We start from the raw sequence: 18,496 nt of genomic DNA, 5'->3' as shown, positions 1-18,496 counted from the left end.
GTTTGCTTGTTAATTTCTTGGTCACCAACTCAGAAACAGATGACAATTGTTCTTTATCTGGCGTCCTCTCTATTTTTTTTTATTTTTTGGTTGATAATTACAGGAGGATACAAAAATAATATAAGTTGCAGTAGTCCGTTCGGCCCCTCGCTCTGCTGCGCTATTCGACCAGCACTGTGACTGTGATATCCATCACCGTCCAATATTCAGACATTGGGTGAAAAAAATCTCTCCTCTTCAGCCCTGTTCCTGAAACTGCTTGCCCTGGTTATGGTTACCCCAGCAACGACGCGCCATTAATGCAGCTGCCCTGTCTAGCCCCGTAAAAATCTTGGACAATCCAATGAGATCAGCCCTCATTCATCTCAACTCAGGGGAGCATAGACTCGGCCTGACAGCCCTCTCCACAGAGAACACAGGAGAATAGAAGCACCAGCTGCCCCACCTTTCAATATGTTCATGGATCCATGGATATAACACATGCATCAACTCCTCCTCTGTGTCAGGTCTAGGCAGTCCTCAATCTCCCACGGTATCAAAAAAACATCTACTTCCTCTTTAACTATTTCCAAGCATTCAGCCTGGAAAACACCTCAAGGAAGGAATTAAAGATTCGCCAGACTCTGCCAAAGGAAATTCTTATGTACCAAAGGATCTGATCTGAAAATGATCTCCCTCACCTTGCAACATTTCCTCATTCAAGATTCTCCTACTGGTGCAAACACCTTTATATTTACCTTGTCACACCCTTCTTGATCTTACCCATTTCACTAACATCTCCCCTCAATCTTCTAAACCAAAAAACAGGTTGATTTTTTTTTGCCTGCTCAGGATAGAACCCTCTCGTTCACATGAATTGGCCAAGTGTAGCTTTTCTGGATGCCTCTTATGTTGGGATGCTATTTCTTAAACAAGAGTCTAAAACTGCATCCGTATCGCCAAGTGTGACCTCACCAACTCACCCTTCCCAAAGAAGCCAGTTTGCCACTGTGATTGGTTACGATAAAAATCCCAGTGTGATCAGGGATAACACTGACTGGTCAACATTGTTACTAACGCTGCAGCATTAAGCTCACAGCACACTCATTAAGTTGAATATTCCTCCCAGCAAAGGAAACAATTTGAGCCTCTGCCAAAAGGTAACATGGGCAGATTGAGGGACAGACACAGAGAGCCAGTCACATCTTTCAATCTGAACGCGCAACAGACACATTAAGGCCCATTGTGAAGAGTTACAACAGAAGCCCACATCTTGTCCAATAACTTGTTGAAGTCAAGCCTACATAGTGAAATTCAAGGCGAATACTTGAATCAGTTTCTGCAGAGAACCAGGGATGTTGTGCGGTCAGATTAATGATTTTGTTATTGCCACCATGTGGTCGACACCACAAGCCACGTCCACAACCTCACCGGGCACGGTCACCTGAAACACACAGACACGTACAATCAGCCAGACACCGTCACTTGAAACACTCGGACACGTACAATCAGCCGGGTACAGCGATATGAAATACATGGACAATCAGGCAGCCGCTGACACATGAAATACCAAGGCACAATCATCCATCCTCTCTCAGCACTGGTTCCCGACCACCCCCCAACTCTCGAGCTCCACGAGGCAGGTGAAAGCTGTGTTTGGAGAGAGGGATGTGAAACTCCCAGAGGAGCTCAGCTGCACACATGGTCCAAGTGACAATAAACTGGATTTCTGTGTTGAAATTTGAAGTGACTTCAGACAACAACCATGTATGAAATGAAAATGGTTCCGAGAGTATCAGGAGATTTATCAAGGCTTCAAACTGAACACAGTACTCATGGTTGACAATGAGCGTTAGTTAATCTCTGCTGGCATCACTGTTCCCCTTCAAAACATAAACATTCTTTGGGCACCGTATGTTGAAACATTAACGTTTACAATCTATAGATGAGAGGAGATCAATTAATTTATCAGCCCTCTGTGGCTGTCCTTGGAGATTCATTGGGAGGACTGTGATGTTTCTTCAAGGGAATGTGTTTTGATTTCACTTTGCTAGCCAGGCTGGATTCCGTGATCGTGCCACAGAAGTGATCAGAATTAATACCACAGTTTGTGTTCCCGGTGAACCTACCCTCCAGGGGAAGTATTGATCGTCTGTCCTCCCAATGCCAAGGCAACCTCGCAGGTTCTTGCCCCATACAAACAGCTCACCACGATCTGCAACACAAAGGCAGCATCACCAGTGGATTATTAAACAAATGGTACAATCTGTGCTGTTATCAACTACTTGGGGAACCCAGTGGGCAATGACGATCAAACACGGTGCAACCTATTTATTTATTTATTATTTACTGTCGCTCTCTGGCCACAAACCTTAGGAATTGCTTTCTTTACATTTCAAGAAAGATTGTGTCTAGTATCATTGTGGCTTTCAACCTAGGAGACTGGAAAACACGACACAGAGCAGATGACGGACTGAAAGATGAATTGAAAACCAGCTGAAAAACAGGAAAAGGTGTTTGTGGAAATGGAGGTGAAAGTGTGATTAGGAGCTGGGGAATCAATGCACACTGATTTTATCAGCAATGCAAGGGTGGGTAGCTGAATGATGTTTACTAGAGGGGTGATAGGCCTCGACTTTGGGATTAGTTCATAGACAATGGCGCTTTGCCCACTCATGAATATTCCTACAATTCAAGGAACCACTGGCTGAGGTTGTTGGCTTCAGAGATACAGACAGAGACGTGTGCAAGTGTGAGATGATGGGAACTTGTAACGTGATCAGATGCCAAAGCGAAAAACAAAATGTAGCAACATTGTTCCAGCACCTCGAGTGCTTACTCGATACTCACTGGTGATGGCAGCAAAATGATGGAGCCCACAGCCGATGCTGTCAACTCGCACTTGGGGCGTGAATTCAGTGCAGCCAAACAGTGTTGGTGGAATCATCTCCGGCAGTCTGGACTCGGAGAGGTTACATCCTTTCCCCAGAATCCCGTAACCCCACACAAAGACATTGCCGTCACCTGCAAACAGCAAAGGAACATTCTTGGCAAGACAGAGGGATGTTCAGAGAGCATGGATACTCTTACAAACACTTGTAGATATTTAGCAACTGAAGGGACCCAGTGGACCAGAGGAGAGAAAAGGATCATTGCTGGTGGTGAGTATATTAAGACTGCAGTCCTACATTTGAGACCCCAACAAAACCCTGGCAGTACCATTTTTGGATTAGTTATGATGGGTTTGCAATTTTGACAAGTTCTGAGCTAATATGGCAAATTAATAGGTGGCTCTGAATCAGAATGGACTCTGAACCACAGGGACACTTATCACACCTAATTTCGCTCCTATGGGTACGTTGAACCCATCCCTAACGCACAAACCCATTATATGGAATGAAGCAGGATGTGGAAGTGGACAGAACACACTGTTACACAAGATGACAACTTACTATTGAGGACGGCAGCATGAGTTCCACCACACGCCGCGGACTTTACCCTCCCAAGTCCTTTAAACGGGAGCTGTTTTGGCACATTCACCTGCAAAAACAAGTTAAACTTAGAGGGCGGAAGTCATGCTTTAAATACATCCAAATGACCACAGCCGAGGCTTCAGCTCTACCCCACACTCTTGTCACCATGTCCCAGAAACCAGGAACGCCCTCCAGACCTTTCAACACCGCTTTCCCATTGACTAACCTGCCTGTGTGCCTGGGATCAGTCTCAAATACTGTGATTGCACTCAAAACACTGGGAGCATTCCAGGGGTTATGTGGATGTGGATTTTACTCAGACAAAGAAACAATTGAACAAAAACAATTAAAAAAAATCATTTTGCAATTCATAGTTATACTATAAGAGAAGTTGTAAAGAAGAAAAAAATCACATCTTTGACTGGAAATAAAGGCAATAAATGTTAGCCATCAAAACAATAATGTACAAGTCGCAAGTTCCTCAATTACATTATTTTTAAGCACTGCAAAATTAAAAAAAAAAAACAGCTTATACCATCAAAGGACTCAACCCCTCACCCAAAACAAATCAGACCATTTGTCCATGAGGTACTCGATGGTTGGCAAGGATGTGGAGGCTGAAGGGCCTGATGCAAGAACCTCTTACTCTAATAGGTGGTTGGTAAATTTCTGGAGAAGATTCTTCAAAATAAAATGTACTCGCGTTTAGAAAAGCATAGACCTATTAGACATAGTCAGCATGGCTTTGGGTGTGGGAGGTCCTGGCTCAAATCTGATTCGAGTTTTTGAGGAAGTGACCAAGATGATTGATGAGGGCAGTGGATGCTGTCTACATGAACTCCAGTAAAGCATTTGACAAGGTCCCTCAAAGTATGTTGGTCAAGAATAATAAGTCATGGGATTTAGTGAATTGGTAAGTTGGACACAAAATTGGTTTGGTCACAGAAGACGGGATTGTAGTGGAGGGGTGTTTCTTTAACCGGAGATCTGTGACCTGTTGAGCTGGGGGCTCCGATTTATGACTATATACATTAATGATCCACGTGAAAATGTAGGTGGGCTGATTAGTAAGTCTGCAGATGGCATGAAAATTGGTGTTGTGATAACAAGGAAGGTTGTCAATGCATAGAGCAGGATATGGATCAGGTGGAAATGAGGGCAAATAAATGGCAGATGGAAATTATTCCAGACACTTGAGAGGTGTTGTACAATGGAAGGTCAAATACAAAAGGAAAGAATGAAAATGGCAAGACCCTTCAGAGCTGAGGGATATTGGGTGCAATTCTAAAGCTCCATAGAAGTGGCAACACAATTAGATAGGGTGGTAATTGATTGGGGCATTGATCGGGGCATTGAGCATAAAAGTTAGGAAGTCATGTTAGGAAGACATTAGTTAGGCCACATTTGGATTATTGTATGCGTTTCCAGTTGCCACAATGGACTTTGGGGCTTTGGAGAGGGTGCAGAAGAAATTCACTGGTTATTGAGCAAAATAAAAAAAAACTGCTGGAGGAACACAATGGGTTGGGCAGCATCTGGGGAGAGTCCGTGTTTCTATGTGAGACTAGTCCGAATAGTTCCTCCTGCAGTTTTTTTCCGCAAATGGAGTCACTTGTGTCCCAGTTTCATCTGGGTATTGCCTGGATCAGAGGGTATTAGCTGGAAAGAGAGGTTGGACAAACTTGCACTGTATTCTCTGGAGCATCAGAGGCTGATGGGTTGACCTATAAAAATATATAAAATTATAAGAGGCATCAAAATGGCAATCAGAATCTTTTTCCCCAGGGTGGAAATGTCAAGTACTAAAGGGCATAGATTTAAAGTAAGAGGGGGAAAGTTTAAAGGAGATTACATGACCAGTTTTTTTTCTTCATACACCGAGTGGTATGTATCTGGAACATGCTGGCAGGGTTGGTGGCACAGAAGCAGATACAATAGATACATTTAAGATGCATTTAGACAAGCACATGAACAGGCAGGTAGACCACTTGCAAACAGTGGGATTACTTAGATTGGCATAGTGGTCAGCACATTCATGATGGGCTGAAGAGCCCGTTCCTGTGCAGTACTCTTTTATGTTGCATATTAACCCATGCCTACCTGCGTGGCCTCAGTAACTGTAGAAAGCTGCAGATACTCAGAGTTACCCCAGCCAAACACGCCCCCATCTTTGGATAAAGCCAAACAGAAGTCTCCGTATGTTGCTACTTGCACAATATTCTCTCCAGCAATATCTCCCATCAGCCTGGTTGGCTTAGAGACTGCACTATTGTGACCAAGACCTAAGGAAAGAATAATATGGGAATGCTTACCGAGCTTACAAAGAAAAGAGTAAATACCAATAAACAAAGCTAATGAAAACCTTTTCACAAAATATATATGCCATTAGGATAGGAAGAACAGTTGTACAGAGGGAAATGGAGAGAAAGGAGAAAACTGCTGGAGCGAAAAAGCACATTTGTTCAGACAATGAAGACGTGGAATCAGTCTGGGTGGAGGTAGGAATCATCGGGTGGTGGTTAACACTGGTGGGAGTTGTCTGCTGGGTTCCAAACAATTGTGTCATATAGGAAATGGCATCAAACAGGAGATTAAGGATGCAGAGAGTAAGGGTCGGACAGTAATCAATATCGTGACTTTAACCAATATATTGATTGGTGCAAGCAGATCAGCAATAATAATGTGAAGGAAGACTTCCTGGATTGTATCCATGATGGCTTGTTATATCAGTATGTCGAACACCTAAATGGGGGACAGATACTGGGCAATGAGAAAAAGTTGGTTTGGGATCTTGAGATGTGTGGTTTAAGAGAGACTATATAACATGAGCTAGGAATCTCATCCTGGGATTCCAGTGCACAGGATCGGCCAGGCTGCCCAGCTGTGCCAGGCACTGGTGATCCCGAGCTGGGCAGTTCCCAACCGATGTGCCCGGATGGACGGGGTCAATGATGTGAGACTATTTCCCCCATTCCCCCCTCAGGCCCGCTCTGACAAACTTCACATCGCTTTCTCAAATTTAACCGTAGCAGCGCCATTATGTTGCTCTGGTTTCTTCAATTTTGAATAACTACTAGATCACCTGAATTACTGTTAGATTTCCCCAGGACGCCACGGTTTCTTCCCATATCTTAAAGACAGTGGGTTAGAAGGCTAATTGGTCGATGTAAATTGGTAGAATGCAAGAATGAGTTGATGGGAAAATGTAGAATATGTTATTGATAAATTTAGTTGGGCAATGGAATTGTCTTGTTGAGTTGGCATGGACTTGATGGGCCAAATAACTTGCTTCTACTTGTATGGAAACATGGAGATATTACAAATTGTTCAACCGGATCTTGCAAGGATCAGGTCAAACTCTGGGTAATTAAAATCCCCACCCGTTTGTCCGTCAACGCCCCATCCACAGGAATACACTTCGCCTTTGTCCGTTCTGAAGAGGCTGTGATCCTGCCCACAAGCAACCTGTAAATCAGACAGCACGTTGATTAATAGTTTGCAAACTAGAGGCATGCGGCACCAGAACTCTGGCATCGCCTCAGCTCAAAGAATCAAAGTTAGTCACCGTATCAGAAGGACTGATCTTTATTTTATCCTGTACGTCTGTGCCACAATTTCAGATTTTTTCTGCCTATTGACTCTGGATATTTCAGCTGTTACTAGACTTTGTGGTCAGGTGGGCAACGAGAGAACGTGAGCTCTTGCTCCTCCGCACATTGATGTTGAACCACTGAAAGAGCCATTTTCAGAACTACCAGTAATGGCAACCACCTTTCTCCACTCCTGAAAAAGCTTTGTTCCCGATGCCACAACTTTAGAACATTGTTTTTAAAAGTCATAGAGTTGTACAGAACAGAAACAGACTCCTTGGCCCACCACTTCCATACCAACCTCACTGTTGATTTACATTGATCCCATTTGCCAAGATTAGAACTATATCCTCTTTTTCCTTGATTAAACGTATCCTCAACGGTGATTATATCTGATTCCACCTCCCTCTCTGGAAGCAACATCCAGAAATCAACCAATCTGTGTAAGAAACTTTCCTCTTAGATTCACTTTCAAATTATTTCCTCTCACCTTAAACCTATGCCACCTTGTTTTTGATACCCCTATCATGGGAAAAGGATAGGGTCTATTTACCCAATGTCTCTCATAATCTTTTACTCTTCTATCAGCTGATCTCTCAACCTCCTCCTCTCCAGGGAGGTAATGTAGCTGGCACATGACGATCCTCTGAGATGTCTCAAAACCACTGCTGGAACATATAAAGAAATGATTTCAGACAAACATCCAAGGGTCAACCTTCCGAAACCCTTGTGACAGAATCATTGCGTCAGAACCACCTCAGTCCCAGAGCATGTCCTGTCCTCAACAAGATACACGCAGAGAGAAGCTGGTGCATCTTTCACTGAAAATCGGGCATCTGCTGGGTGCTGAAGAAAACGTGTTGCAGTGGAATTTATTTCTACATATCTTGTAATCTGCCAACATCTCTTGTCGACCAACTCCAGTTCATGACAGGTACACAAAAATGCTGGAGAAACTCAGCGGGTGCAGCAGCATCTATGGAGCAAAGGAAATAGGCAACGTTTCGGGCCGTTTGGGCCCGAAACGTTGCCTATTTCCTTTGCTCCATAGATGCTGCTGCACCCGCTGAGTTTCTCCAGCATTTTTGTGTACCTTCGATTTTCCAGCATCTGCAGTTCCTTCTTAAAAACTCCAGTTCATGACAGTCGGTTGGAACCTGGCAAAGCAGTGCACTGACCCCACATCCAATGGTTCAAAGATCTGCCGTTCCTTGAATGGTGTCAGCTACTAAACAGCTAGCAAAAGAAAGAGGCTTCCAGAAAATCCCATGTTGTGGGGCACAGGGCACGAGTACAAAAGGCAAGATTCAAGCATTCTCAACAGCCAATGCTGCGCAGCAAAGCCGATATAATAATAATAATCGTGCTCCAGAACAAGCTGCAACTGCAACCAAGCTATCCCGGTATTGACAAAACACCTGCACGCACATGATAAAGTGGAATGTTATCCAGATATGCCCTGTTCAAATGAAGCATCATAAATCAAATCCACAAATTACTGCCTGTGTAGTTTGATCGTCAGCGAACTGGTGGGAGCTGCTGTCAGCAGCGCTATCTAGAATTAGGATCAGATGGGAGTGTGCAGTATAGTCTTTTGCAGGACATGTGGAGGATTGATGAATGCATGGCTTGATGAATGAGTAAATGGTCTGATAAGTTTGAACAGGCCACAAATGCAGACAGGAGGCAGGCGGGCAGATGGATTGCTGTATCTCATGGAGCGGGGCATGAGTTGTGCCAGACATGGATAAATTGTCAAAGCGCCCAGGACAAATTAAAGAACCTCGACAAGTTCAGAGAAAAATGACCTGTGCTCAAAGATGTGAACATCTGCACTGAAAAAACACATTTTTGAAAAGTTCCAGTATTTGAGCTTAGCTTCTTCATAAATCATTCACACAAGAGCCAAAATCCTGAACTTAGGCCTCCATTGCATGGAAATAAGATTCTCACTAGAACAGTCTTATCATTCCTAACGAGTGGTACATGGTTCAAAGGAACCATTACCAAGTCAGAACCAGAAGCAGCACTTTAGTAAACAACTAGACTAAGTGGGACCCGTTGGGTCCCAGCATCACACGGGAGGGCTGGTCACCAATGCAATATTCCACCTCTCCACTAATTCCAATACTGCTCACCAGTGGGGGGGGGGGGGGGGGGGGGGGAGCTGTCTGTTGCTCTAGTATGGTATGGATGTTGCGGACCGAAGGTATTGGTTTCCAGAGGGCTAGTATAGATATTGTGGGCCGTATGGATGCTTGGGCAGGCATCCAAATGTTGCAACGATTTTAAAAGCCAAGCCAAGGCAAACAATTGGGCTGCAGCCACCCGATAACCAAAATTCATTTTGTGAACACAAACTTGTTAAAAAAAGGTGGGTAGACGTGCGTTTTTTCACCGTGGAGTAGACGTGCGTTCCGTGTTATTCGCAGCTCCGTCTCTGCCTGACCCTCTCGCTTCCTGGGTCTGGCAGAGACTGAGTGAGGCACGACACTTCCTGGTTTTATAGTCCCTCCCCCTGCCGCCAGTGGGGGCAGCAGAGAGAATGAAGAATTTTGTAAAAACATTAATATCTCTCTCATTTTTCATCGACAGAAAAAATCCACCGCACTCATACGGCAGAGGGGGACACTAAGTGAGGTGGCCAAAAATGACGGCCGTAGGTGGCGGCGTTCTCTCAGACATCGCAGCACAGTCGGCCAAAAGCGGTCAAGATCAGAGATTTAGTAATATAGATTAACAATTACATAAGTTAGAAACGATGGCAATTCTTTGTTCAATGTTTCAAGATATTTTTCTTCCACAATTTCAGAATCACACACGTTTCATAACATTAAAAGGACCAAAGATATTAAACATCACCTCAACAACTTTGCTGTCCAAACCTTCAATATGGTGAATGATGTGGCTGCCACTGAAAAGAAAATGAAATATTAAATTAATCAGAGGCACTGTGCGAGAACAGTAAAGATTGTTCACTACATTGGAAAAGACTGAGGACTCTGGAGTTGAAACCCAGAATGGCAGAAATCAGAACTGTATAAAGCAGGCCAGGCAGCCTCTTTGTACTTTGATCACTAAATATTGCACTCAAACAAATATTCTGCATTTCACAGGTACATGGATAGGAAAGGTTTAGTGCCAAATGTGGACAGGTGAGATGAGTGTAGGTAGATGGGGCAACTTGGTCGGCATGGGCAAGGTGGGGCACAGGGCCTGTTTCCGTGCTGTATGACTCTATAGTAAGTACAGTTTAGCGTCAGGAAGTAGATTATTTCGAGGAAGAAAAGGAGGGGAGAAGTTCACTCTTATTCACTACCAACAGTTGGGTGATAACTGAGATCACAGAAATAGACCACTACTGGGGATTATTCAGGGGACCATGAGCCTGGTGACATTTAAGAGGTATCCAAAAATATCAATGAAATGGTGCCAAAGACCAGATAACTGTGAGGACCATTTGCACAGCAAATTGCTGGTGGGAGAATTCCAAAGGAGGAAACAAATGACAAAGTCAAGAAATGCCACAGCTTGGCAGTTCACAAAACCAAAATTCCAAACCCCGCAGCACTGTCAGGTGGATAATTCTGGTTTGCTCACAAATTATCAAAGAGGTTAACACTTTGGTTGAAAAAAAAAGGTATAGTATTTCTGAAAGTATGAAAGAGTGGGGGATATTTGTTGATTTACAAAGTAATCGGGTCCTTGTATACCTGTCACTGTTGGCCTTCATACTGTGCACAGGAGGAAAGATGTTATAGGAAGAAACAACTAGGCAGTGGGGTTAACTCAAATAGCTCAATATCTTAAGCCAATGAACACGACGGTCAGAATGACCGCTTTTGCGTCATAGGTGCCTACGATTCTACAATAGCCAGATTGAGTTGTTAGAAATTTCTGATCCGATTCAAAAGGCATCTTACCTATAAATCTCACTGTCCACAATGTTCCTTCCACACTGTCCATACGCATTGTTCCCCAAACTGAATACTGAAAAAAAGTTTCACTTTATTAGTTCTAAAAGCAGTTTGCAAAACTTCATCAGAAGAATATCAAGGTGTGACAAAGTTAACACATGTTAGGATAAGACAAGGTAGCTCTGCACTAGCACACGACACCCCCAAATTCAATAAATAATAGTGCCTATCTGTGAAGCACTCAAAACTAATCAACACCTCACCTAAAAACTTTCAGCCTGACAACTTTCCTCTCACCCACCACTGTCCTCCCCGATTCCTGCTGGACCCAGAACCCTCTGCCCACTGATTTAGACAGACAGCAATGCTAGTATTTCTCTTGCAATACGAGGTGTCCATAGTCAGCCGTCCTTGTCAGTGAAGCATCCAGGCAATGAGACTCACTGCTGCTCAGGAGACTGTGACCATCAGCAGTTGTTCAAGGTTATTCAAGTTATTAAGTTATTTAAGGTTGCCAATAGACGGCAATCCTTATCAATAGACGGCAATCCTTGACAAGGCAGCTGAAATGGCTGCGGGTGGAACTGAAGGTGGCACTTCCTTCCTAATGTGGTCAAGTAATTCTGTCCCCTTCAACTATTACATTGATGATAACAATTAATTCTTCCATCAAATAACCCCAAATGAAAAAAATGAAACACAGCCAAAGTTTTAAAGGGAACATATATTGGATTAGTTATTAACTTTTTGGATTATGTAAAGAGAACAGAGGCAAATGTGCTTAGGTGAAAAGAACAGTCCAAACCTCCTTCATTATCCGTCATCACCAGAGAGTGTGCTCTCCCACACGACACCTGCAGCACTCGTGTTTCCTGAGGCTTTTCCAGTGGCAATGGGACTGGGGAGGGTTCCAGGATGTATTCATAACCCTTAGCTGAAACAAATAATAAAATCATTACAAAAATCAGAAAATGCTCACACAAAGTGGTGGAGTAATTCAGCAGGCCATCGCTGGAGGATATGGACAGACTTCAGACTGAAGAAGGGTCCCGACCTGAAGCATCGCCTGTCCATCTTCTCCAGAAGTACTGTCTGGCCCGCTGATTTACTCTAGCACTGTGAATGATTTTTCTTGCAAATCAGAATCTGCAGTTCCTCGTGTCTCCAATCGAAAAACGCTGGAAGCTCTCGTCAAAATTGGGGGAGCCGCCCCATAGACTAGTCAAGAAGATACTCACTCCTGTCCTGCCGGCTCCTATGAAATCCAATCTGAGAATCGCTGTTCAGGCCCATTCCCCAGACCTTGGTAATGTCAGTGGTTTGTGAAGCCAGCAAAGTGAATCCATAGCCACAGGCAGCAGAGGCGATCTGTTACATGGAAAAAAAAAACATTGTTTGTGTGATGAATACTTATATCATGCACGTACCAAGTTCAACAATTTGTCCTGGTTCAAACACACTGTTGCTACGGCCAAGAAAGCACACCCACCATTTTTTCTCAGAAGAATTCGGAAATTCGGCATGTCTCGAATGACTCTTATCAATTTCTGCGGATGTTCCACCAAAAGAGCAACCTATTAGGATGCACACAGCTTAGTTTAGCAACTGCTCTGCACAAGGACTTATCAAGGACCACTCACACGCTGGTCATTATCTCTTTCACCCTCCCTCTCCCATTAGGTAGAAGATACAAAAGCTTGAAAGCACATGCCACCATATTCAGGAACAACTTCTTCCCCTGCTGTTATCAGACTACTGAACAAACCTCTCATAATCTAAGAGTGTAGTTCTGATCTCTCTACCTACCTTATTGTGGCCCTGGCCAAATCCTGAGGGAGACCGCTGTCAAACTTTACCTGCAACAAAGTGAACTAATAAACCAGGTAAACCTAACTGACGTCATCATCACCTGTTGAATAACACCTGCACAGTTCTTGTGGAGACAAAATCCATCTTCACAGAAAGGACAGACACAAAAAGCTGGAGTAACTCAGCGGGACAGGCAGTATCTCTGGGGAGACGGAATGGGTGAATCTTCAGGCTGGTTAGAGATAAGGGAAACGAGAGATTTAATCAGGATGTCTATCAACATGTTGTGAGACCATTGCTGTGCCAAATGGGATAGTCATATGACAGATCACTTAGCTTAAAACTGCCGATCCATTATGCACTGTGGACCATAGGCAGCAACATACACTATCACAATCTAACCTTATGGCCTGATATATCAGCCCTAGTTCAATGAAGAATGTAGAAGGACATGGCCAGAGCAGCACACTAACAATGAGGCCCCATACCCTCACCCCAGGGCCAGACCAGCCTCTAACCCCATCCCCAGACCAGATCCATTGACCCTCTCGCCCCCAGACCAGAACTACTCCTTATCCCAGGATCACACCCCTTCCCCTAACCCCGCCTCACGTGGGTCAGACCCACCGTCTGCCTCAGGCCCGGCCTTTCCCCTCCACCTCACCGACACCTTCGGCCTCTCACCCGCGGCTCCGGCTCCGGCTCCAGGCGGTGCGGCCTCAGTTGCATACTCGCCGCTCTCAGGCGTGCTGCGTCGGGGAGGCCCAGGGCCCCGGTGTGGGCGAATCCCCACACGAACACGCGGCTCTTCCTACGGCCCTTCCCCATGTAGCGGACAGTCGGGCCTTCGTCCCGTTCCAGTACCGCTCGACCCGGAGAGACCGCCTCTCGCAGCCCCCGACGCGGGGAAGCCGCCTCCCGCAGCCCCCAGCAGCGGAGGCCGAGCAGGCGCCAACCCGCCGGTCCACTCCAGCATGAAGCCATGCGGCCCCGGCAACCTCCGGCCCAGAGCCCCGGTCGCCCCGCGGCCTCCTTAGCCCAGGCCGGGGTCACAGCAACGACAGGGCCTCGGTTAATGAGCCGGCGGACAGCCTGAGCCCAGCGCCCTGGTCACTGGGATAACCAGTGCTAGGGCTGGTTGGAGACTGATCTGGAGGGAAGAGCTCTCCTATAATCTTTGGAGGCGACTGTGCACCTGTCGCAGACAGAGGGGGCGGAGGGAGGGAGGGAGGAGCCGAGCATCCTGTGAAGCAAATACGAAGGGAAAGAGCAACATCTGTGGCTTTGTTCATAAACTGCTGGGTCCAATGGTTTAAGTGGACTAAAGGGAATGTAAATGTTTCAATCTTCACCAAAATACCATGTGCTGGGTCAGATCCTTCTGAATTTGTAGTCGGCAAAGCAGTACTCTGCATATCGCCAACTTGGATGTGTTGTGCACACTAACATGCTGTCAGTTCCCCCTTAAAACTGTCTAGTGAAGGTGATTTGACTATGTTGTCTAGTTTATTCCATTCCCTTAAGATTCTTACAAAGAATTAGTTTTTATAAATATCTGTCCTGGCGAATGGGGTTTCTATTTGCATATAATTTATCTTTCTTGTTCTCCTTTCTGTTGAGTATGTTATGTATCTATCTGCAGTTATGCCCACTATCCACTTTTGAATCTTGTACGACATGGCTAGTCTGTTCCTTACCCTTCTTGTTTCCAGCGTTTCTGACTCCAGGTCGGACAGCATTGCTACCGGGTAACACTGCTACCTCTATTGTAGTTCCCGATGCAAAAACGTGCTGCTTTCCTCTGTACCCCTTTTAGTTTGTTGATATGACCAGTTTTGTATGGGTCCCAGGTGCATGAAGCGTATTCCAGTAAGTTGTATATGCTGTGGTTTTCACTTCCTTTGGGCAGAACCAGAGGTTTCGTCTAAGGAATCCTAGTGTCCGGTTAGCTTTAGTGACCATTTTGTCCACGTGTTCCACCACGAAAGTTTGCTATCAAGATGAACAAGGTATGGTTGTGAAATTGTACAATTAAGTACTTGTCCACAGAGGACGTAGTCTCGAGTAGGTGGTTTCTTCTTGTTTGAAATTACCATAATTGAGCATTCGGTTGGGTTGGGTTCCATGTGTTTTGCCATAATTCCAAAGACTGCCAACATAATTCCAAAAAGGCTGCAAACATCATCAAGGACCCACACCATCCTGGCCACGCACTCATCTCTCCGTTACCATCGGATAGAAGGTAAAGAAGCCTGAAATCTGGTACATCCATGTTCAGGAACAGCTATTTCCCCACAGCCATCAGGCTATTAAACTCGCTAACAGACTCTGAACTGTAACAGCCCATTGCACTTTATCTGTTTATTTATGTGGATATGTGTGGTCTATGCTATATAGACACACTGAACTGTTCTGTATTTATGCTTATAGAATACAATATACAATATTCTGTTGTGCTGCAGCAAGCAAGAATTTCATTGTCCTATCTGGGCCACATGACAATAAACTCTCTTGACTTGACTTGAACAGACAGGAAGATGGTTTCAAAGGCAAGTTGACATATCTCTCTCTCTCTCTCTCTCTCTGAACAGGGCCTTGAGTACATGTAACTATTGCCAATGCTTCACAGTGGAATCAGGCCATATTCCCCATCTTTATAGAGTGGCCAGAGAGTGAAATATACTCAGAAGAATGAGCACTGCCCTAGCACTGAATTGAAAAGTGATATTTACTTTATCATCCCTATACCTACATGATAGAAACAGTAGACGATGACTTGCTAATAGCAGCTTTCACAATATTAGTCAGTGTGCAAACAGGCCCTTTTGCCCACACAGACTAACATGTCCAATCTACACTCGTCCCACCTGTCTGTGTTTGGCCCATATCTCTCAGGCAAGTGGGGGGATAGCATCTTCCACAATCTTAGGAGTCCTCAAAAGTCTTATAGCTAATACCCTATTTTGAATTAGTGTTACTGTCATCATGCAACAAATTTTGGAAGTGCGAGGCCCGATATACCAGATTTATTCTAAATGTTACGGCACCTTAAGATCCAGGCTTTCTGGCATGCCTGAACTATGCTAGGAGTCTCTATATCCCTTGAACCACAGTGAAGTATCATCAAGAATATCTGGTCATTATGTTTTTCTCTCTTATATCTCCTGGGAGAAAATACAAAAACCTGAAAACCTGATGTCCAGATTTAAAAGGAGTTTCTTCCCCACTGCAAACCAGGCCTCAGTTTTACTTTTTAATTCAATTACAGTATCTCCAATAGTGTCAGTCTAGAATTTCTGTTTGAACTTCTGGAGCGGGACATGAAACTTTGACATATTGACTCAAAAGATGGGGTGTTGTTTGTAATTTGACTATCAATCTTCTCCTTCGGGGAAATTTCTACATATTGACAGAGGTCTGTTTTCCAAATAAAAACAGAAAATGCTGGAAATACACCGTAGGTTTTGCAGCATCTGTGGAGAGAGAAATAGGGTTACTTTTTCAGGTCAATGGAATTTCAGAGTTGGGAAATGTTGTTACAAAGATATACTAACCAGTCTGAAGAAGGGTCTCGCCCCAAAACGTCACCTATTCCTTCGCTCCATAGATGCTGCCTCACCCGCTGAGTTTCTCCAGCATTTTTGTCTACCTAGCTAACATTAACATGCCATTGTCATCCTCTTGCAGTTAATACCATTCCCCATCATCCACTTTCCCATGGTGTCTATCTATCATTGACATTCCTTTAACTTTCCCCTCCTCTTTGAAACCTAAAACAATCTGTTTTGTAAAGTTCCCAATTCTAATTTGCTGAACTTTTCCAGTATTTTCAGTTGTTATTCAAGGTTTACAGTATCTGGAGATTTTTGCTATTTCTCCCTCAGAAAGATTTCTGTGAACTTACTGATTTGTTTCATTTCTCTCCCCCCCCCCCCACCCCCCCACAGATGCTGTCTTCAATCTCTACGCCTCAGGGAGATGATATGCAAGCCAGGCAAGGCTGGGAAAGGATATTTACAGAAGAATTGAAGAGAAAGATGAACAAAAATTATTTAATTTCTATCACAAGGTTTTCCATAAATTGATGAGCATCAGAATAAAAAATATGAAACTGTTGTTAAACATCACAAAAAGGTTGAATGCGAAATGTTACAGAGTGTAGGTTTCTATAAATAATCAGTCAACATGGTGCAAATGGAAGCAGAATTACACCTGATGGCTTCACAATACAATTGTTGTGGGAAATCACATTTTATGATCAAAAATATCTGAATACTTTTGCCAGATATAGATTTTGTAAAATGGTAAATTGGTTAAAAGGATTCAATCTTTTATACTGATCTATGGGTCAGGCCCATTGGTGCCGGGCAACAGGTCTGAAGAATGGTTCCAGATCCACAGTGATACCCACACCTTGCCAATTACCTCCAAAGGTACCCAAGCACATGGTGATGAGGTTTGGTGGCACGGGCTGCCAGGATGAGTCTCAGGGACACAGACAGTACCCTCCCTTCAGCTTCATGAGGTAGCCAGGAACAAAACAAAGAGGTACGAAGGCATTGGTTATGGGGCACTGTGCAATATCATGGAGGCCATTAATCATGCAGCTGATTGGTTCTGACAAGCTAAGCCTGGTCTAGTTCCATCAGATGCATCAAACCATGGCTCAGACAGGGCTGGGTGCTGAAATCAGACAGCAAAGCAGTGGCAGGGGGTCTAACCTGTGCCCCCCTGCTCAATGAATGGTGAAACTGAAACCCAAGAGCCATGAAGGGTTTTACAATTATAAAGTTTGTGTAGTGGGGAGAGAGAAACTCTGGATAAGACTATCTGATTAGATGTTAACTCACTGGGTACATCAAATTAGGATTACAATCCAAATCTATCAGGCATAACTGAAGTCCACGAGTGACTGGCAACCTGTACCCCTGCCAGCTGGGATTGCTGAGCTCTCCCCGAGTCAGACTGAATGCTGCCTCAGGTTTACCAAGTTCACCTGATAATGAATTAATTGACTTTTCATTGGGAATTTAGGAAATTAACCAGTACCCATGACAATAAATACTGGTAACACAAAAGTAACACATGGTTCAGCCTCCTCAGTGGCTGTGGGGGCTGCATTGCATAACTTCAGAACTGAATTTACTCATCTAGTCAGAGAGTAGAGGGTTAGACATATAAAAGAGCTTGCATTATATAAAGTGTCCTTCCACAGCCTCAGAACCTGCCAGCAGCCAAGAATCAAGTAGAAAATGTGGCAGTCAGTCTGTGCACAGGCTTACACAAGCTCTTGATGTTTCCAAAGCTACAAATATTGACTAGATACTGGGAACATTTTCACTCATCTTTCAAATAGTGACATAGGACTTGTGTCCAGCTAAGAGAGCAAACAGGATGAGCAACCTTGATAGCCTGCAGACCCCAGTTACTGCATCACAGGCAGCCCATGCTGTGATTTCAAATTTCTGAAGCAGAACCTCAGACTCGGACATGAGTGCAACCTCTAAGCCTCGGCTCTCAGTGAAATATTGGTGGAAAGTTTTTTTCCCCCAACCTCCAGCTCTCTTTCCCAGTATCCGGCATGATTTCACCTGTGCTCTACTACCAGAGGTTGGTCTATCTGCTGTCCAGCAGCAAACTAACACTCAGAATACCTAGTCCCCGCTCTACCAGTCTCTCTGTGCTATTTCAAGATTCCAGTCATATAACAGTTCCTCTGCCATCACCA

The 18,496-nt window shown here is 44.3% G+C and overlaps 1 protein-coding gene across 1 annotated transcript; it reads right to left on the bottom strand.

The window, feature by feature from the left end:
- Window positions 1-46: 46 nt before the first annotated feature.
- rcc1l (RCC1 like) lies at window positions 47-13,952 on the bottom strand. The gene is made up of 11 exons (XM_055657796.1): window positions 13,453-13,952; window positions 12,198-12,327; window positions 11,765-11,893; window positions 10,966-11,032; window positions 9,905-9,956; window positions 6,833-6,917; window positions 5,553-5,734; window positions 3,432-3,519; window positions 2,830-3,003; window positions 2,109-2,194; window positions 47-1,423 (listed from the first exon to the last, which is right to left on the bottom strand). Exons 1-11 carry the CDS (start codon window positions 13,750-13,752, stop codon window positions 1,346-1,348), a joined length of 1,371 nt encoding a protein of 456 aa, XP_055513771.1. The 5' UTR covers window positions 13,753-13,952; the 3' UTR covers window positions 47-1,345.
- Window positions 13,953-18,496: the final 4,544 nt, after the last annotated feature.

This window comes from Leucoraja erinacea, chromosome 28 (genome assembly GCF_028641065.1).
Source record: "Leucoraja erinacea ecotype New England chromosome 28, Leri_hhj_1, whole genome shotgun sequence".
Classification (NCBI taxonomy): domain Eukaryota; kingdom Metazoa; phylum Chordata; class Chondrichthyes; order Rajiformes; family Rajidae; genus Leucoraja; species Leucoraja erinaceus.
This window is presented reverse-complemented; position numbering and strand designations above follow the sequence as displayed.

What these genes read in the sequence shown, in the direction of transcription:
- rcc1l (XM_055657796.1), bottom strand. Translation starts at nt 13,752, where the DNA reads ATGGCTTCATGCTGGAGTGGACCGGCGGGTTGGCGCCTGCTCGGCCTC. An exon ending in GATGACGGATAATGAAGGAG is followed by an intron (nt 11,033 to 11,764) that starts GTTTGGACTGTT and finishes ACTTTTTTTCAG; the next exon opens with TATTCAGTTTGGGGAACAAT. An exon ending in TCATTTTGCTGCCATCACCA is followed by an intron (nt 2,195 to 2,829) that starts GTGAGTATCGAG and finishes TTTGTGTTGCAG; the next exon opens with ATCGTGGTGAGCTGTTTGTA.